We start from the raw sequence: 21932 nt of genomic DNA on the forward strand, positions 1-21932 counted from the left end.
GATCCTATATCTAGGGTAAACTCCAATATATATATATTCTATGTATTTTTTATACTTTTCTTATATATTTTTTTAAATAGCTACTAGGAGAGAATCAAATCCTAGTGGGACACTAGGTGGCATGATTTCAAAGGTACACTTATTTTAATGCATTATTGCAAGCATGATTACAAAACTTTGTCAAGGAGCAATGTCATGCTTTCATATGGCATGAGGTGTCCTTTGGAATTAAATGAAAGTTTAGGCTAAGGAGACCACATGAAGACTTTTGTTGCCATAAATGGACCCTATTTTGATGAATTTTTTACACAAGGTTCCAATCCGAATTGGAAAACGATTTTCAAATGAAAATCGTAGCTAATGAGCTGAAGTTTTTGCCCATATTTTTACTTTTTTATTTGGAGCCACGGTTGAGGAGATATGATCAAAATACTGGACCCCAGTCTGCCCACATCATGCAGGGGCGGCTCATTTCCAACTTTTCCAATTCCTGTTCACACTAGCTCCTCTCTTCTTGTGTAAACCCTTGGGGGTTCCCTTCACCTATAAAAGGGGACCTCTTCTTCCTTGGAAGGAACTCAAGCATTCAAGCCATTGATGAGAGGAATTCTTGAGGGAGTGAGTAGTAATGCTTAATTGTACTTAGCCATTAACATAAGCCCAAGCCTACACTTTCTCCTAGAGGGAGACTAGCCATTCTTGCAACAAGCTAACCTTGGAAGATCAACTCTAATCAAAGAAGGTCTTGCACTTGGTGTATCAATCAAAGTGGAATTATCCACTCTTCTTCTCTCTCCCATCAATAATGGTGCCGAAGGGTTTCAAGTAAGATGTGTTCTACATTGATGTTTTCTTGATTTCTTGTTGTTTTCATTTTCATCTCTAATCCAACATATATATATATATATATGTATGTATCTAATCTCATCTCCTTAACCAAACCTATCTCTCTCATTCTTAGTAATTCATCCTCTCTAGGTTCTCTTGCTACAGGTACATCTCTCCCCACAATATCCTTATTACCTACGGGCAAGAATAGGGCTTGGGAGGGAAACTTCTCATCTCTTCACTTCTCTCATATCTACATTTCTCACATACTATCCTAGATGAATAACCCACATGATGATCATTTCTATCGCTTTCACTCTGTACGATCTATTAGAATTAACGTATGGATTAGCCGTAAAATACACTTTCAACAACGTATAGTGTTTCTCTTCGGCCCTGAAAGGCTCAATGAAATACTTCTATCACCGGATCCCATTATACTACCTCTCATAGACTATAATTTTTCTTTTGATGTAAGCGTAGTTATCTTGCTATGAACCAAGAGGATTTGTACACACAATTAATCCCAATCACTAGACAAAATATATATATTATGGTAAGCACAAAACTACAATTCCAAAGAACAATTCGTAGCCTATTTGGTCAGCCAAGATTGAATGCCATTAACTCATCCATTAACCCTTTCATATTACCCATGATACGATATGACCATAGCCTTGATGTTTTCATCTTCGTATTGTTTTGACATTCTCTTTTGCGTTCTTTCTTTGTGTGTGTGAATGCAAGAGAGAAAGAGTGAGTCTTCTTTGATTGCACTTCTTTCCAAACCCTAGTTTTCATGGCATCTATGGTTTAACTCCTTCATATAGTTTTTGTTGAGTTCTCTCACAAACTCTCACAGTCATAAGCCCGGTGCTTTCCTGGCAAGACCGCAAATTTCTCGACAGCGTGTCTCGTCTGCATTCCAAATATTGGTTGGCAGATAGTTATGCTCGTTGTACAATTTTTGAAGATTTTCATGAAGTGACTTAACTATCTCTGGTCTAAAGCATGTTGCTCTTGATTGATCGAGCCCCTCTGAAACACGAAAAGCCAATTTTGGATGGCGTTTTCAAAAGCTATCCCACCAGCTTTTACCTGGAATTCCGTTTGAAAATAGTGTGTGCTTGGTTTGACATATTTCTGCCACTTTGAGTTTCACATCTAGAACGGATACACCATGGCCTGACTCACACTTCATGAATATCCACTTAATGCATCCTCCTCTTCTGTTGTCAATTGACTTGGGGGGGCCTTCTTCTTGGTTTGAGTTCTCCCCTCTTCCCAAATTGGAAATGGCTGTTCGACTTATGCCAAATTGAAGGGAACATTTGTTTAGGGAGAGACCATTATCCCGTGCCTTGAGAGATTTTGCCATGTCTTCCTTCGTCCATGTGAGTTGTGTGCGCTTTGTAGGCTGCTTCGATGGTGGTTTTTGTGCTTTATATGGAGGAGTACTTTCTAGTGTAGGGGTTCCGATTGTTGCAATCCTTGGCTTTGGAAACGTAGGCTTTGCCAAGAGAGCTAGTGGAGGTTGCTTGATTTTCTTGCGACTTTCTAATCTGGCCTTCGAAGATGTCTTTGTTGAAGTATCATCATTGCATTATGACTCCCTTGAGAACAACTTTGTTGGCGTTTGCATACCAAGTCTGTGACTCCTGCTTGTTCTTGTGCCTCTAGGTGACAAGATGGTTTGTTTCCTCTTTGCCATCTTGCTGTATACAATAGCAGGTCTGAATTAGAACAAGGCTTCGTCAATAAGCATGTAAGTCCGGACAAGCTGTAATTTTTAGGATGGGTTTGCTGATTAGCATACATGAGCTGAGCTGATTGAATATTATAACTCGATGAGATGGAAATAATCTCTAGATAAGATGGAAATGATGCAACCAATAAACATCTATTTTGTTGAATTACACTCTTTTGTTAATATCATATGATAGGATGCTTGAGAAATGAAACAGCTCACAATATGAAGTGGTTTTAAAAATACTTGACAAATATTTGCAAATGGTTCAAATACCTGGGAAAGCTGAGCGCACTACTTAGGTATGTCTTCGAGTAAACGTGAGTAGTCCTTCACTGATAATTTTCTTTTTGGGGTAGGCTTTTGTGGGCTGGTTTTAGGACTTGGTGCCTTTGCAGAAGTGATTGTAGTGTCTACTTTGGGGAAATGAATGGAGATTTCTTGCGAGGGATTTTGCACATAAAGCAGGTATCACATGTACTCGGCCACAACAACAAACTCGTCCACCTCCCCTGTGTAGTAAGGGAGATGTGCAAAGCAGCCCTTCAAGCATAGGATGTCGTTCTATAAGGCAAGACTTGCACTTACATGGAGGGATGTTAGCCATAAGATAGACTGGGGCATTCTTTGAGGGAAGTTGTGTAAGCTCTGTGTATCTGATGGGGGGCTGCAAGCGTAGTTGTATGCAGACCTTTGGTGTGTGAGGTTAAGTGATGACTATGGTTGTGTGCACCCTTCAGTGCAGTCTACTGTGTGATATATGCTGAGATGGGTGTTAAGATAAGCATGTGTGTAGGCATTCTTTGAGGTAAGTTATGTAAGCTCTGTGTTTCTGATGGGATACATGAGGTAAGAAGAGGATTTTGGTTGTGTGTAGACTCCTTAGTGCAGCCTACTGTGCTTTATATGTTGAGAGGGGTGTAAAGCTGAGGATAAATGCAGGCGTGCATAGATGTCTAGTTGTTTTGTGTAGGACCGGTGTTAAACTAATGCTATGACAATTGATAAGTTGTGTGGTTATGATCTGCAGCAGCTGATACTTCTTAATTGCTGAGGAATTTGTTTCTGTGCAGGAAGTGGATTGTTAATGAATAGCACACTGCCATGATGAGGATGACTCGATCTGGATATAGAGGGCGATCGTGAAGTTATTTTGAGGGGACTCCTATTGTATGATGAATTTGATGTCATTGGTTTTAGTGACGCACAAGACCCAGAAGTGTGCACTTGGGATTTGTAATTTGGAAAATTTGCCGCATTTTAGTAACCTTGTTTTGGTCTCTTAAATGTCTTGTTGTGGTCTTTATTTGTTTCTAACAAGTGTCCTTGTAGTGGTACCCTGGGCCCCTTTACCCTATTGCCTTTGCCTCTTGTGAACAAGGGCAGAGGTGACAGATTAGTGCCCGCTTTCCCGGCCCGCCACGAGACCATTTTCAAATCGCATTTGTAAGCACCAAAAGTTGTACACTTATTTTATTTTCCAAGCCGAAGCCGAGGGTTTAGAAGTGAGGTCGAAGAATGGCGGGAGGGAAGAGTACCGCAGGGGGAAACCGAAGGAAGTTGAGCGCATCAGCAGCAGCAGGAAACGAAGGGGTGCTATCCAGAGTCGGAAACACCGTTCGACAATCAGAGGTCTTCCATAAGGGCAAACGTGTTGCTTCTAACACAGCCCGCTTTAGCAAGAAGCTTCTGTGGAGCACGGGCAAAGCTGCTTGGATTGCCGGTACTACCTTCCTCATTCTCGTGGTTCCCCTTATTATTGAGATGGATCGCGAAGCACAGCTGGCTGAGCTTGAAGGTCACCAGGCCAGTCTCCTTGGAGCCCCATCTCAACCCCCTGGCCTTGCTGCGATGACGTGACTGTGTAAGTTCTCACGATTCTTGTTTATCTTACATTGAGAGAGAGAGAGAGAGAGAGAGAGAGAGAGAGAGAGAGAGAGAGAGATCAGATTGCAATCCACTATGATTATCATGCCATGTAGGTTATGTAAAAGAGGAAGGTAAAATTGACTCTCTAAAAGTGTTTATGACTTGTACGTTATATGTAGAGAGACCTTAGAGTGACTGTGTAAGTTCTCACGATTCTTGTTTATCTTACATTGAGAGAGAGAGAGAGAGAGAGAGAGAGAGAGAGAGAGAGAGAGAGAGAGAGAGAGAGAGAGAGAGAGAGAGAGAGAGAGAGAGAGAGAGAGTTAGAGAGATCAGATTGCAATCCACTATGATTATCATGCCATGTAGGTTATGTAAAAGAGGAAGGTAAAATTGACTCTCTAAAAGTGTACGTTATATGTAGAGAGACCTTATGTCAAGTAGTGATTAAAATCAATGATTCTCCATTAGGTACCTGTTTCAGAAAAAGAAAACAATCATTGATAAGAGTGTCCAGCTTTTGATCTTGTGGAAACAATGGCAAAACCAAAACTTTCCTCTCAGAGAACTCCTGCAATTCCTCGTTATGAGCAGACCTTCGCAAACGCTCCAAAGAATCATCAAATTCTTTCTTTTTCTTTGTCATCCATAGCACGAGAACTCTTTGAACATCCTTCCTTGGTGCCATTGTGAAGACACTTTAATGTCACAAGGAAATCCTCCACAGATAGGTACAAACTGGGTTCCAAGGTTGCAAGCAACCACCCTTTGAGAGAATCTCCAACCTCCTTAGCAAGTGCAATTGCATTGGTTGAAATTGAGGCCCCCTCTGTTGCACAAGAATCTCGAATTGGCTGGCTGAAAATTTGCAAAGGTATCGGACACGAATTGTTGCATTCAAGTTCCCTCTTGCTTTCAAATTGAAGACCCAATCTCTTTGTGACGGGATGGCACCATGTGCCAAGTGAAGAGAGCAGATTGAACAGACTTTAAGCACTTCAAACCAACATTAGAAATCAATAGTAACACACGCAGATAGAGTCAGAATTCAGCAGATACAAGATTTGTAGTTTTCAGCCATTAGCGTTTTCGAATTTCAGCCCGTCTCGTCGTCGTTCTCATCGTCGGCAAGTCCAAAGCATTGTAGAGATTTGTGTAATCAATAGTAGACCGCTCTCGCCATAGAGAGTGGGGCCTTCAGCGGAGGGTTTGACAACATTCTGGTGTCGTATTCTTCTCTCTCTATCTCTCAGTCTCAGCACCTTCATTCACAATGTTTAACCACTTTGTCTGTGTCCATTGAACTCTCTCACTAAAGGAACGGAAGGCTCTCCCTTCCGTAAGTAAAAGGAACCTTGAGCACAGTTTGGAGCAATCATTTTGAGCAAAGTTCCACATTCACATCCATTGCACCTTACATATCAGAGCTTTGGGAGTGTTCTGTATCACTCAAGGAAAGAACTACAAGAACCACAAGATTTCTTTTTTGCTTGTTGTGGTCACACGTAACCCAAGTCCTCTTGGGCGTGTCGATTCCTATTCGTGTTTTTGAAGAGTGGCAGGAATCCCAAGAAAGAAGGGCTTGTCCAGTCTCCCCTTGTGCCTCTTTTCACTCATGGAGAGCGGACAGTGCACTTAGCGGCCGGCCGATCGACGTCAGGTGGGAAAAAGCTACCTTGGTGTGAGCGCAAGGCCGCAAAGGGGTGCGCCCGCGGAAAAGAGAAGAACTCGGGTAAAGAGAAGATTCTTCTCTAGCACAGATTGCAAGCTAAAGAAGAACCTCAAGAACCTCAAGAACCCAAGACCCCAAGACCCCAAGACCCACAAGAACCCAAGTTCCTCGTGAACTTAAGAACCCACGACTTGAGTGTATGGTCATCACCCGAAGCGGAATGGATACTTTGCATGAAGGTGATGAGCATGAAGAAGGCGAAGAAGAATTTTCCCCACCAGGAGGTTTTTTTGACCCTCCTCCTTCCCCATCTACGCCACGGTTTGCACCAAATCCTATGGAGGCTTTGGTCAAGTCGATGATGGACATGATGGCACGACAAGAAGCGATTCGCGTTGCCTTAAGAAGCGAGCGCGATGAACGAAAAGAAAGAAAAGCAAAAAGAAAGGCAGCTATTGAGCGTGAGCGTGAGCAAGCGTGCTTGGCGATTCAAGACAGTCAGCTATTGAGCTTGAGCGTGAGCAAGCACGCTTGGCGGCCGAAGATAGACGAGCGGCCTTGGAGGCAGACCGTGAGGTGCAGAGAGACCTACGCATGCAAGAGTTGGTCCGACAGGCTCTCACCTTGAAACCCGAGCCGGCCAAAGATGTTGGTAGTTTATCAAGTGTATATTGGCCAAGGGGCCTAAAACCCCTTGAATTAGTGTCGTGTTTGAATACAAGTAGTATTAGAGTCCTTTGACTCTAATACTCGCAAAAAACATGATTTGAAGACCATTCCACCTTATTATGGCTTGATTGCATCGTGTGGTGATGCGTGGTCATAGTACATTCACAACAGACACAGTGCATGCTTGAGATAGAGAGCTTGAGAGAGGCTTCACTTCTTGAGACCATGGGAGAGAGCTTGAAGCTTTGAAAGTTGAGGGCAAGCCCAAGAGAGAGCTTGAGAGCTTGAGGTCCGAGCCCGAGGGTAGAGCTTGAGAGCAAGGAAGAGGGAGAGAGCCTTGAGGCTTGTTGCATTTGTGAAGGAAAGGGGTGAGGGGGGAGCAATTTATAAGGAAACACACACCCAAAATTTGTCCCTTTATGCTTTCTTACCATTGTTGTCGTTCCGGGACGTTCCTGCCCTGTTCCTCCCTGCCGTTCCGGTGATGCGAGGTCTGTTAGAACGCCCTGCCATTTCGGGGTGCTCCGGGCACTTGCAGTCGGCCGGAACGTCATTCCGGCGTTCCAGGCCTTGGTAGGGGCGTTCCTCGGTAACTCTGGATTAGAGGCCTTTTACAACGAAACGCTCTCCAGATTGCAGAGTGCGTCGCTTGAAGGTTCCAAGAGTACAAGTAAATGTTCTCAAGATTGCAACCATTTTTTTTTCAATACTCCTCCCAGGAAAGCCCTAGCCATGAGTAAAGCACAATTTTTTCAATCACCATATCTGTTATAGGCTTGGACACTCCAAGCGAGAAATAAATAGTAACACACGCAGAAACTGCAAAATCAGAGAGAGAGAGAGAGAGAGAGAGAGAGAGAGAGAGAGAGAGAGAGAGAGAGAGAGAGAGCACGGTGGAGTTCTGAGCCAAGACGCACAGCCCCCAAAGACTAGCGCCCCTTTTCGTATCTTTTTATTATTGCTTCGCAAAGGTACAACTCCTTGAGGGTCCACTCTCTCCCATGTCCAGATGCACTATGAAGAGTGGCCCTCTGGGCACTGATAAACTTACAAGGGATGCCCAAAAGCAGAGCTCCAAAAGCATGAGATTCAAAAGCTCTTAAACCCAAGAGCATCCACAAAAGTTGGCGTCAAAAGCTACTTTGAACAGCCAACGCAAAACACGAAAATACGCACAACAGTGCAACGTGGCAGCCAACGCGATTTACGGAAATCAGCCCGAGATGTCAAGCTTTTGAATTTTAGGTTTTAGGCTCCTCGATCGGTGCTTTATAAGTTCTTTCAAGTTGGTGGGTTAGGTTTTTAAAGTCCTAATCCCCTTTTTAGGCCCCTCAGCCACAAAAACTTCTGGTTTCAGTTTCTTCTTGTCCTCTTGACCATTTTCCTTCGAGTTGGGCATGCCACGTCCTCACTTTGTGACATTCCCCTCTCTTGAAAGTGTCACGTGCACATCTAACCTTATGTGTACGTGGACAAGCTACTTCATGGCAAGGGTTCAATTCAGTTCAGTTAGCCTAGATTAGGAAGTGTTCTGGCACTTTTGTGAGTGTTCGTAGACCGTGCATGTCCACGCACTTAGAGTAGATGCATATCCTTTGGTTGCACACAACATGATCATCAGATTTCCATTATAACCCATTAGGAGCATTTTTACAGTGCATAGACCTATTTTCCCTATTTTAGCCAATTTTTACTTATTATTTTTAAGTGACTTTTGTTGGGAAACTGGGTAGGGCAAACTGACCAAGCAAGTATATAAGTAAACCTAGTGCTAGCACTTTTGGGCAGAAGAGGTAGCAGGGACTTGATATCCAGCAGTGCACCTTCTCAAGCAAGACCCCCCCCCTTCCCCCGGCAAGAAGACCAAATTTCAGTCCGTCTCGTCGTCGTCGACATCGTCGGCAAGTCCAAATCATTGTAGAGATTTGTGTAATCAATAGTAGACCGCTCTCGCCATAGAGATTGGGGCCTTCGGAGGAGGGTTTGACAACATTCTAGTGTCGTATTCTTCTCTCTCTCTCTCTCTTAGTCTCAACACCTTCATTCACAATGTTTAACCACTTTGTTTGTGTCCATTGAACTCTCTCACTAAAGGAACAGAAGGCTCTTCCTTCCGTAAGTAAAAGGAGCCCTTGAGCACAGTTTGGAGCAATCATTTTGAGCAAAGTTCAATATTCACATCCGTTGCACCTTACATATCAGAGCTTTGGCAGTGTTCTGTATCACTCAAGGAAAGAACTACAAGAATTCTTTTTGTTGTGGTCGCACGTAACCCAAGTCCTCTTGGGCGTGTCGATTCCTAATCGTGTTTTTGAAGAGTGGCAGGAATCTTAAGAAAGAAGGGCTTGTCCAGCCTCCCCTTGTGCTTCTTTTCACTCATGGGGAGCGGACAATGTACTTAGCGGCCGGCCAATCGACGTCAGGTGGGAAAAAGCAACCTTGGTGTGAGCGCAAGGCCGCTAAGGGGTGCACCCGCGGAAAAGAGAAGAACTCGGGTGAAGATAAGATCCTTCTCTAACACAGATTGCAAGCTAAAGAAGAACCTCAAGACCCTCAAGAACCTCAAAACCCTCAAGACCCTCAAGAACCTTAAGAACCCAAGAACCCAAGACCCAAGACCCACAAGAACCCAAGTTCCTCGTGAACTTAAGAACCCACGACTTCAGTGTATGGTCATGACTCTGACTATCACCCGAAGCGGAATGGATACTTTGCATGAAGGTGATGAGCATGAAGAAGGTGAAGAAGAATTTTCCCCACCAGGAGGTTTTTTTGACCCTCCCTGTTAGGTGCAGCGGAATGAATGTTTGCGCTTTGCTCAAGATGAGTGCTCCGAACTGTGCTCAAGGTTCCTTTTTGTTCTTATGGAAGGTAGAGCCTTCCGTTCTTAATGAGAGTGTGCTATGATCACAAACAAAGTGAATGGACATTGTGCGTGCAAATGTATGAGACTGAGAGATAGAGAGAGAAGAGAGATACGACACCAGAGACGTAAAACCCTCCTCCGAAGGCCCCAATCTCGTCGGCGAGAATGGTCTACTATTGATTGCACAAAGTGGTACAATGATGATGCATGGAAACTGATGCAACTTGGGACTATGCCGATGACGACGACGGGGATGGCGACGACGACTTAAGGGCTGAAATCTGCGGTCTTCTATCTGCTGTCGATAAAAACACTATGGCTGAAATCTGGGACTGATTCGGGGCTGCTGAAAACGCTGTTTTGGCTGCGTTTTTGAAGGCTGAAAATGACAATCTCTTGCATGCATCTAGGGCTGAATCTGTTGGTTTCCTAATGACTGAAAACGCTGGTCCATCTGTTGCACATGAGGCTGAAAATGGAAAACGCTGGTAGCTCTTGATAGCGTTAGTAAAAACGCTAGGGATCTGGGCATGTGGGCGATGATTGCAAAGCTGAAAACGCCAGCTTGGGGGAGGTGGTGACGATGTCCAAAAACGCTAGGCTGATGGAAGAGGGGCTCGCCAAGGGAAGCTTGGAGAGGTCTTGTTGAGAGAGAGGGAGTGCTGCTGCCTGGGGCCTGTTGTGCTCCTTGCTCATCTGCCAAAGAGTGCTAGCTTTGATTTGCTTATATATTTTCTTAGCAGAATTGCCCTACCTACTTTTGTTGGGAAGTCACTTAAAAATAATAAGTGAAAAATGTCAAAAATAGGGAAAATAGGCTAAATGTACTGGAAAATTTTCCTAACTGATTCTAATGGATTCTGATGATCATTCTGTGTGCAACCAGAGGATATGCATCTATACCAAGTGATTGGGCATGCACGGTCTACGAATAGACTCACAAAAGTGCTAGATCACTTCTAATCTAGACTGACTGGACTTGACGGAAACCCTGTTATGGTGTAGCTTGTCCTGTTATGGTGTAGCTTGTCCACGGACACATAGGGTTGGATGTGTCACGTGACACTCCCCCTTCCCCATCTACGCCACGGTTTGCACCAAATCCTATGGAGGCTTTGGTCAAGTTGATGATGGATATGATGGCACGACAAGAAGCGGTTCGCGTTGCCTTAAGAAGCGAGCGCGATGAAGGAAAAGAAAGAAAAGCAGCTATTGAGCGTGAGCGTGAGCAAGCGCGCTTGGCGGCTTGAAACAAGACAGTCAGCTATTGAGCTTGAGCGTGAGCAAGCGTGCTTGGCGGCCGAAGACAGACGAGCGGCCTTGGAGGCAGAGCGTGAGGTGCAGAGAGACCTACGCATGCAAGAGTTGGTCTGACAGGCTCTCACCTTGAAACCCGAGCCGACCAAAGACGTTGATAGTTTATCAAGTGGCGCAAGCCGAGATTCGAACTCCAACAACCTCGTCACAGAGAAGATCACATTTAGTAAGTGTGATGGTAAGATGGATGCTACGATTATTCATTCTTGGCTGCATCAATCTAATGCTTATTTTGCGACAACTAAGAAGAGAGGAAATAACAAGGTTTTGACGGCAACTATGTATCTTGCCGGTGATGCCATTAATTGGTACCACGCATGGCAAGAGGCACAGTTGACCGCGCACCTAGAGGAAGCCGAGGAAGGCACGGCCCTTTCCTTCAATTGGATCGACTTCCAAGACAAGCTTAAGGCGCGATTTATGCCACCCCAACACCGCGCACGATTGAAGGATGATTGGCGTGGTCTCATGCAAAATGGTATACCAGTCATGTTTTTTTCTAATCGTGTTTTGCAGCTCGGCACTCAATAATGCAAATCGGATGTTGAGCGCAAAGAGGCATTCCTTTATGTATTGGACGAGTATATCAAGTTTGATGTCGAGGTACTTGATCCAATCGATCTCAACAAGGCGGTAGCGTTTTCTCTCGCATAAGAGATGAAGGACAACAAGGGAAAGCATAAGGAAAACAAGACTTCCATAAGTACCTCTCAGACTTCTCATAACCCTCAGAACGGTAAGATTGGTAAGAACGGTAACTCTTCTAACCAATTTTCCAATAGTCTCTTAGAAAAGAACTCTCCAAATGAACCTAAGGGTAAAGCTAACACAATTGCTAGACCTAAGCTCACTCCAGATGAAAAGGCAGAACAAGGCATTTTAGGAGGATACATCATGTCGGAAGAACAAAGCATTTATTCTAAGGAAGGTCGTTGTTTTCATTGTCACATCAAGGGTCACGTAAAAAGGATATGTCCTAAGCTTGAATCTAATGTGTCACGTGACACATCCAACCCTTTGTGTCTGTGGACAAGCTACATGATCAGGGTTCAATTAGTCCAATCAGTGTAGATTAGAAGTGATCTGGTACTTTTGTGAGTCTATTCGTAGACCGTGCATGCTCAATCACTTAGTATAGATGCATATCCTCTGGTTGCACACAACATGATCATCAGTATTCCCTTCAGAATCCATCAGATTCAGTCAGGGGAATTTTCCAGTGCATTTAGCCTATTTTTCCTATTTTTGGTATTTTTCACTTATTATTTTTAAGTGACTTTCCAACAAAAGTAGGTAGGGCAATTTTGCTAAGTTAATATATAAGCAAACCCAAGTTAGCACTTTCTGGCAGAAGAGGCAACAGGAGCACATGCTCAACAGACACCTTCTCAGCAGGACCCCAAGGACTTCTAGCGTTTTTGCTCCACAACAACTTGGCTAGCGTTTTTGGACAAGACACAGTAGATCAGCCAGCGTTTTGCCCTTGCAGATCCCCGGCGACAAGACCACAACAGATCAGCCTAGCGTTTTTGCATTTGCAGAACCTCGGCGACAGAAACACCATTTTCAGCCCTAGCGTTTTTGCATCTGCCAGCAACCTCAGCGTTTACAGATCTATCTCAGGCAGTTAGACTTCGCAGATCAAGTCCCGAACCTCGCAGATCTCACCTTCCCGCAGCAGTTCCTCGCCGCACGGTCAGTTTTCGCAAGGTTTACAGTTTCAGCCCGGAAAACGCAGATTTCAGCATCTGCGTTTTCAGCGCGTCATCGTCGCATCGTCGTCATCGACATAGAGTCAGAATTCAGTAGATAGAAGATTTGCAGATTTCAACCCATAGCGTTTTTGGACAGCAGTAGAAAGATTGTAGATTTCAGTCCTTAGGTTGACTTCGTCATCACCGTCGTCATCGTTGACATAGCCTAGACTTGCATCAGTCTCATGCATACCATTTGTACCAGATTGTGCAATCATAAGTAGACCACTCTTGCCGACGTGAGTGGGGCCTTCGGAGGAGGGTTTTACAATGTCTCTGGTGTCGTATCTCTCTTCTCTCTTTATCTCTCAGTCTCATACACTTGCACACACAGTGTCCATTCACTTTGTTGTGATCATAGCACTTTCCATTAAGAACGGAAGGCTCTCCCTTCCATAAGAACTAAAAGGAACCTTGAGCATAGTTCGGAGCACACATCTGGAGCAAAGCGCAAACATTCATTCCGTTGCACCTAACATAATGACTCTAAAGAACCCACATAACCCACTTCCTCTGTCAATGCAATAAATGAGAACATGAGTGTGACCCGTCTCTCATGATCCTCCCATTGATGAGTCTCATTAAGTGTTATGGTCATGTGAAGGGTCAGTGTTTTGTCATATTGTTTGACCCAGGCAATATGCATGATTTGATTAGTGACTCTCTTGTCGAAAGAGCCCGCTTTGAGGTTCGCAAGACCTCTTCTTTTGAGGTGTCAGGCTTCTCTCTTGGTATGGACTCTCTCATCACGCAAGAGTGCCTTGATGTTTTGTTCCTTGTTCCATAAGTGTCCTTCCGCAGAAAATTTGTAGTCTCTCCTCTTTAAGGACGTGATATGCTTTTGGGCATTCAATGGTTTTGTGAGCATAGCCCTCATATTGATTGGGCGGAAAATACGTTCACTTTCAATGCCAAAAGTGACTCTCTCCTTGTCATTCGTGGAGAGCAAGTTGTTCATTCTTCATCTCTCATTTCTAATGTGCAGGCGAAGATTGCAAAGAATCCGGAAAAGGAGACTCTCTAAGTCTCTTCTTTTCCAAAGCATGACACACATGATTTGCATGATAATGATAAGCATGATGATTTGCATGATCAAGATGTGATTACTCACAAGCATGATGATTTGCGAGAAAAAGATGTGATTGTTCACAAGGATGATGGTTTAGTTGATGCTTTTTCTAGCGAAGCTAACCTCGTTGCAGATTCGATCAATCACGAAGAACCGATCTTGGCTCTCGAGTCGAGGTCCAAAGAACCCCCAGAGGAAGTATTATGTGTTCGAATGATTAGTGAGCACGCATTGTTCGAGTGTTTCATTCGTGATGCTTTCTTGTATTTTAGTCATCGTCCTTATGTGATCCCTTTTAATAGGCATGACATATTGTAAGATGAACACAATTCATTCATGAATGAGCACGAATATATGCGGATTACTCATGAAAAGATGAAATGTTTGCACCCAAGGAATTCACATTCCATGTCTCTTTCCTTGGCATGACACAGTATCCGAAAGAGCACAAGAAGGATTGAACATCAAGCATCGGCATTTCCATTGTGTTTTGCCACAGTTGATTGATTTAGATTAGAAAGTCACGATTCTACCCCATCGTTTGCGTGTGTTTGATGAACGGTTTGGCACTTCGTCTGTAATTCAGCCCTAGCGTTTTTGGTTTGCAGATCAGCCTCGGCATTTTGCAGATTCATCGCGCTAGATCAGCCCATAGCCTCAGTCCATAGCCTCAGCGTTTCCAGTTTTCAGCATTCAGACACCGTACCACAGCCCCCAAACCTCGCAGATCTCACCTTTCCGCAGCAGATTCTCACCGTACGGTCAGATTCATCGAAGTTTGCAGATTCAGCCCGGAAAACGCAGATTTCAGCATCTGCGTTTTCAACGCGTCGTCGTTGCATCGTCGCCATCGCTGTCGTCACCGACATAGAGTCAGAATTCAGCAGATACAAGATTTGCAGTTTTCAGCCATTAGCGTTTTCAGATTTCAGCGTGTCTCGTCGTCGTCCTCATCGTCGTCGACATCGTCGGCAAGTCCAAAGCATTGTAGAGATTTGTGGAATCAATAGTACACCGCTCTTGCCATAGAGAGTGGGGCCTTCGGAGGAGGGTTTGACAACATTCTGGTGTTGTATTCTTCTCTCTCTATCTCTCAGTCTCAACACCTTCATTCACAGTGTTTAACCAATTTGTTTGTGTCCATTGCACTCTCTCACTAAAGGAACAGAAGGCTCTCCCTTCCGTAAGTAAAAGGAACCCTTGAGCATAGTTCGGAGCACTCATCTTGATTCTTGAGCAAAGTTCAACATTCACATCCGCTACAGTTGCAACACAGTCAATAGACAAAAACTTTTTTCAGTAGACATCGACTCTATGTACCCATGCTCTAGACTCCACACATCTAGCACTTCTACCAAGACAAACTGTTCAATCACATTTTTGTGGAGGGTTTCAGATACAAATCATGATTATTGTAACCATTTAGCAGTCACATCCAAACTGTGCAGATCTTTTCACGGATATCGTGATCTCTTAAATCAGATTTATATCCTTTCTTTTCACATTTCACTCAAGCAAACCATGGCCATGACCATTCTCAGACAGTACATCCACATTGCATGCAATTCACAAAATGACACACGTAGTTCACAGTGAACTCTATGTTTCAGTTATTTAATCTAGCCATCTCATCCCCTTCATAACTCTTGATGCACCTAGATCATTGTGTAGCCATCTCATCCTTTCGAAGCAAAATGACGCTTGTGAGTGGCAGAGGAGCAAAATGAAGCTTCCTACAAATGATTTGAACCCATGTGTTGGAGTTAAGTTATCGGTGTTTGAACCTGTGGGTTGGAGTCCAAGGCACTTGCATCAGACAAGGAACCAATCAGACGTATCTAAAGCACATGAGTGCACCAATCCATTGTTGTTGACCGGATTATGGAGAGGATGTGTTTCAAAGCTCATTGTTTGGAAAGTTTGGACGTGATGTGTTCATAGTTCATGAATGGGGATTCTTGGACATAGTGTGTCTATAGTTCAATTTTCTAGAAGGCAATTGATGCTCAAGACGGCATTCTTCCAAGGTAAAAAGTTGAGGGTAGCAATACGAAGGTGTACCCAATTGGAGGCCTCTTCTAGGGTGTCCATCGTAGCTTCTTCATCGACTTGGTCTCACTATTTATGTCCACTATAATCTGCAGAGAGGGTGTTAAAGTTACGGCATCTCAAGTGAACGGTCCTATGTGACCCCAATATTTATTTTGGCTTCATTTATTTGTTTTACTTATTTGTCACATCCGTGCTCATTCACGAGTGAATCATGTGCATCGTACAATACGGCATGCCTTTGGAAAGGGAACGCATAAAGTGTCAAAGTCGACGATGCGGAAGCGTAGAGACCAAGGGGAGTGAGCACGAGAGAGAGAGTCTCCTGAACCAATCAACCTTGGCAATGAATAACTGAATGTGTATACAATGGAGGCAAGGGGTTGCTTATATAGCACCCTCAGTAAATTGCCCTACCTTGGCAATGAATAACTGAATGTGTATACAATGGAGGCAAGGGGTTGCTTATATAGCACCCTCAGTAAATTGCCCTACCCAAGACTTTGACAAATAAGTAAAATAAATACCTAAAAGCCAAACTAAAGAATGGGATCACATCGAGCACTTCACTTGAGATGTCTAAACTTTAACACCCTCTCTGCAGCTCACAGTGGACATCAATAGTGAGACCAAGTCGATGAAGAAGCTACCATGGACACCCCAGCACTAGCCGGAATACCGGATACACCTCGGGGTTGCTCTCCTCAACTTTGTACTTGAAAGTAATGCCATCTTGAGCATCGGTTGCCTTTGTAGAAACTTTGAACTGTAGGCCATACTACATCTAATAATCCCCATTCGTGAACTGTGATCACATCACGTCCAAAATATAATAACTCCAAGATAATGAACTGTTGGAACACATCTTGTCCATAATCTTATCAACAACAATGAATTGGCTAGCCCATCCATAGTGTTTTAGACGTCTGATTGGTTCCCTACCATATGCATGTGCATTGAACTCCGACCTACGGGTCCAAACACCAATAACTTGAACTCCAACACAAGGGTCCAAATTAATTATAGGGAGCATGTGGTTGCCCCTCTTTGCCACTCACAAGCCTCTTTCTGGCTGAAGCTAGTGGTGACACCGGTTTGCATGTGACTAGAAGGCGAGAGTCCGTGCTAGTGTAGTCACCACCACACCAGCAGCCTTCTTTTTGTCCTTCCCTCAGTCGCTATCATTGCTTTCCTCCTGTTGCTTGCTTTTACCTTTGTCCTTTGTAGAATTTTTGTCTTTGACTTTGGATTTGCAATCCTTGGCCAAATGACCTCGCTTTCCACATTAGTAACAAGGGTACTTTGTCCTCTTTCTGGAATCCGAAGCAGCAAGTGCTTCACCATGTGCTTCCATTGTCTCAAAAATCTGAATTTTGCCTTGAGTTACCAACACGGCTTCCTCCTCAATGAGAAAAGAGTTAAGATCATCAAATTCCAGCTTTTCCTTCGTGACTTGTAGCTGTAGTGTCCTAGCCACTGTTTCATACTCTTGAGGCAACTTCATGAGAACCAAAGCAGCTAACTGGGTACTCGTCAGTGCACTCTTCATAGTTGATAGTTGATCATGAATAACTTTAGTCTTCATAAGAAATGATTGCTTGGAACTTCCTCGGATCAATGAGAGGATTATGCTCACAAAACCATCGAATGCCTAGAATCATATCACATCTTGAAAGAGGAGACACTACAAATTTTCAGCGGAAGGACGCTTGTTGAACAGTGGATAACACATCAAGGCTGTAAGGTGCAGCGGAATGAATGTTGAACTTTGCTCAAGATGAGTGCTCCAAACTGTGCTCAAGGTTCCTTTTACTTATGGAAGGGAGAGCCTTCCGTTCTTAATGAGAGAGTGCAATGGACACAAACAAAGTGAATGGACACTGTGAATGGAAAATGCATGACACTGAGAGATAGAGAAGAGAATACGACTATTGATTGCACAATCTGGTACAATGGCTAAATGCAAGTCTAAGGCTATGTCGATGTCGACGGAGTGGACGACGAGGACGATGCTAAGGGTGAAAACTGTGTATTTCGATAACCTGTGGTACTGCTGTCCAAAAACGCCAAGGAGGCTGAAATTTGCTGATGCAAAAACGCAGCCTGCTGTAGCATGAAAACGCTGCTTTACTGCTGTAATTCAGTGCTTTCCTGCTGCCTTGAAAACGCTGATTTGTTGGCCTTCTTAGACTTCCAAAAACGCTGATGTTGTTGGTCTAAAACGCTGATTTGCTGAAGCTTAAAATGCTGGCTGTGGAGACTATGTCTTGCTGAATTTGCTGGTTGAAAAACGTTGCAGATTGAGGCTATGGCAATGAGGCTAATGGCTGAAAACGCTAGGGGGAGTGTGGTGTAGGTCGTGGGTCTTGCTGGGGAAAATCGCCACCAAGAAGGGGGAGTCTTGCTTGAGAGAGAGAGGGGGAATCTGCTTCCCTTGGCCCGTGTTCTCCTTGCTCTCCTGCCAAATAGTGCTAGCCTAGGTTTGCTTAAATATTATCTTACCCAATTTGCCCTACTCAGTTCCCAACAAAAGTCACTTAAAATAATAAGTGAAAAATGTCAAAAATAGGGAAAATAGGTTTAATGCATTGGAAAATTCCCTTGATGGATTCTAATGGGAATGCTTATGATCATGCTGTGTGCAATCGGAGAATATGCATCTAATCTAAGTGACTGGTCATGCATGGTCTGTGAACAGACTCACAAAAGTGCCAGATCACTTCCTATTCTAGACTTGACTGATTGAACCTTGGTCATGCTGTAGCTTGTCCACGGACACATAGGGTTGGATGTGTCATGTGACAAAGGCACTCTCGTATACTGAGAGAGTCCATACCGGGAGCGAAGCCCGACACCTCGAAAGGAGATGTCTTGTGAACCTCCAAGCGGGCTCTTTCGACAAGAGAGTCTGTAAGGATTCTAGGTATTAATCCTTAATTAAGTACTTAAACTCATGATTAAGACTTAGGAAACTTAAACTGAACTCAGAAACAAGACTCAGAAGACTTTGTGTTGATTGATTGATGATCGCTTGAAACTGAGTACAATAGGCTCCTTATATAGGAGACTAAGAGACAAATGAAAAGACACCTCTCTTGGTGAAGAGACATGACTTTAGACGTAAAGACTCATCCTTTCGGCGAAGAGCTGCAACCATTGGGCGAAGAGTCGCACCCGTAAAGCGAAGGGGTGTGACCAGTCATCGAAGGAGTGTGGCTTTTGGTGAAGAGGCACGTCTCTTGGGCGAAGGGTCGTGACTATCCAAGCGCAGGGGTTCTCTTTGGCATGGCACTTTGCGTATCTGTAACTAGGAGTGTATGTAATACTGCAACAGAGCCACAATCGTGACATTTCCTCCCTCTTTAAATAAAACCTAGGGTAGTTGTAGAAACTCTGGGAGAAGGAAATGTATTGTTGTTGTGCTTCTGCATCCAAAGCTCTTTCTGTTAAGTCCCATGTCATGGCACTGTTATTGATCATGACTATTTTGCCAAATTGAAAACTGATCGTATCTGCAACTTGATAAGTCCCTTTGTCAAAGTCATTTGTAACTTCGAGCTTTGTTCAATAAAAGATTGAATCTGTATTTGCTTCGAGTGAAATTATTGGTAAATTGACTTGAGTTTTCTGTTGAGTGATGACCACCGGTTGGAAATTTGTAAGGTATTCCATTGGTTTATTTGGAATAGTAAAATCCTCGTGAAGGGATGTCGTAGATTGAGACAGAGTAGTGTTTGGAGGTATATCCATCTGTAAAGGTTTATCAATAGAACAAGTTGTGTCCAAAGATTCATTTGCAGCGACTAAAGTCGTGTTGCAAGAGTCTGTATCTGCTTTATCCTTTGCACCGCTTAAGGTAAGGACTCGAGTCTTCAAGTTTGAAGGATTATCATTCACCACTGCATTTGGTATCTGTTCAGAGAAAAAGACTTTATTTTGCAAGGGCGGTGATGAGGCGACTTTTTCTGCTTGGATCACGGCCATAAAAGGGTTTATGTGCTTGTCCGTTGTCACACAAGAACTGGAATCTTTTGAATCTTCAGCTGTTTCAGTGGGTATTAAGGCTTCCAATTGACAAGGGGGAGGTCGAGGGAGTTGTTGCCTCTTAGACCTCTGAAGGATCCTCTTGCACAAGGAAAGGATCAACAAATCTTCGATTGTACCACCATCAGATAAGAAAGACTTAAATATAGGGCATGGCTCGCGAGGGGGAACTTGTCCAGCGTCGCGGCATTCACGACCGAGTACTTGACTAGGGTCGGATATATGTGCCACTAAGTAAAGCCCATCTTGATATTGTTGATGATTCTTTGGAAGCTTCATATTGCTGCTTCTGTTGTTGACGATTCCGATAAGAAGTAGGTTGCTTAGAATTGTAACATTTCCAAGAATATTCATGTTGAGACTTTTGCTGCTCACATGAAGGTACTTTGTGTCTAGTTGTCTCTGAGAAACCATGCTTTGGGTGAGAAAATTTAAGTTTCGAAGGCTTTGATTTGAGTGGTTCTTCCAGGTCGACCATTGAAGCGTCGGAAGAAGATGGTGGAGAAGCAATATTTGTAGTTCGAGAAGTAATAATATGACTCCGGGAAGAGGTTTGCATTTGCATTTGATCCAAGCGAGTGTGAATCGATGCAAGGCTTATTGAAATTGCTGCCTGTGCGCTCCTTGCCGCACTGTCGAAGCAAGGGACTTGCCAATACACCGTGTGCGAGCCACAAACGGCTCCAAGCACACAACAAGCCTAAACTAGCAAGCTCAAGAGAGCAAAGGATGTGTCACTCACCGCTCTACGCTCGCCTTCGTGGTGGATTCCTCGCCGCGATGAAGAAGAAGCTGCAGTCGTGCCGCGCTCAACCGCTTCGCCGCCGTCGTGCCTTCGTAATGCTCGATCGCACACACACTCTCCCTCTCTCTCTCTCTCTCACACACACACACACACACGAGGAGGTGAAGAAGAAGAAGATGGAGATGGAGCAAGAGCACTCTTCTATTGCACAAATGAGAGAATGAGTAAAAATTAGGTTTAGTTGGCTTTTATATGAGTTCACCCCATTCACACTTGGGCGTCCATGCTTAACCAACTAATCCCTTGAATGTCCCAGTTAGAGTGCGCCTCTCATCGGCGATCACTCTACCTTTCCCTATTGGTCCGACAAGCCCGGTACCTGACTCTACCAAATACATAATACGCGTCCATCGTAGGTGATGGGGTGTCCGTGAGCCGTGAGGGTTAACATGCCCCCCTTCTTGATGTAGATTCCGTCCTCGGAATCTATTGAGTTGAAGCTGGTTCGTCGAGGTGGAAGAGCATTTGAGATGAATGTCCTTAGCCTTCTTCAGTCACTGCAAAATCAAACAACATTGGCACAGTAATTGCATTCTCTTAAAAAGCATATGCAGTTTAGGTAGACAAATTGATTGGTCAAAGAATTTCAAACAATTTGGTAGCAATGAACATTAAATTGCAATGTAATCAAATGCATAAACAGATGTAAAGGTAAAAAATTAAACAAGTCTGGGGTCGCTAATTTAACGGTCGAAAGGCACTAGAGATCGAATATTAATACCATGGGTAAGCTTCTTAATTTTCTGTGGTCAATTAAGTTGTTTAATCGCGAGAGCCAAGTATTCATGTTCGAGGGCTGACTAGAGGCTATATCTAGAAAACCTTGTAGTTAAGCTACCATAAAAGGAATTTCTCATGAAATCATCGCCTGACTGATTACTTTTTCTTTGACCCCCCAAGGTCTTTTCACATTGATTCAATTATGATGTGTGTGCTTATTTTGTATGCCTTGGGTTTTTTGCTTTTCAAGGAAAAGCGCCCACACTGGGAACCTCTATGGCTCTAGTACCATAGGCGATACATGTGAGTGAAGTACCAATTTAAGCAGGGATTTCTCTTCCAGCTTAAAATTTTACATTGTGGCACTTTGATTTTTTGTTTGTTCATTTTCAGCATTTTAATTTTGGAACTTTGGGGGGTCATATAACACTGTTACACTCCCCAGGCTCATCACATTAGTAAACTCCCTTTATAATACTTAAGCTAAAGGTCAATAGGGTTAAGCCCACTAGAAAGCCCTAGT

At 43.8% G+C, this 21932-nt stretch overlaps 1 protein-coding gene across 1 annotated transcript in view; it reads left to right on the forward strand.

Moving 5' to 3' along the window:
* The first annotated feature begins 4047 nt into the window (after positions 1 to 4047).
* The window catches only part of LOC147440130 (mitochondrial import receptor subunit TOM9-2-like), a 51987-nt gene continuing 34102 nt past the window's right edge, over positions 4048 to 21932 (forward strand). Inside the window, exon 1 of the mRNA XM_086484490.1 lies at positions 4048 to 4439. Coding sequence (XP_086340616.1) covers positions 4094 to 4435 — 342 coding nt within the window. The 5' untranslated portion in view covers positions 4048 to 4093 and the 3' untranslated portion in view covers positions 4436 to 4439. The remainder of the gene's footprint in view (positions 4440 to 21932) is intronic.

Source organism: Adiantum capillus-veneris, chromosome 16 (assembly GCF_014529385.1).
Source record: "Adiantum capillus-veneris isolate H3 chromosome 16, ASM1452938v2, whole genome shotgun sequence".
NCBI classification, from domain to species: Eukaryota; Viridiplantae; Streptophyta; class Polypodiopsida; order Polypodiales; family Pteridaceae; genus Adiantum; species Adiantum capillus-veneris.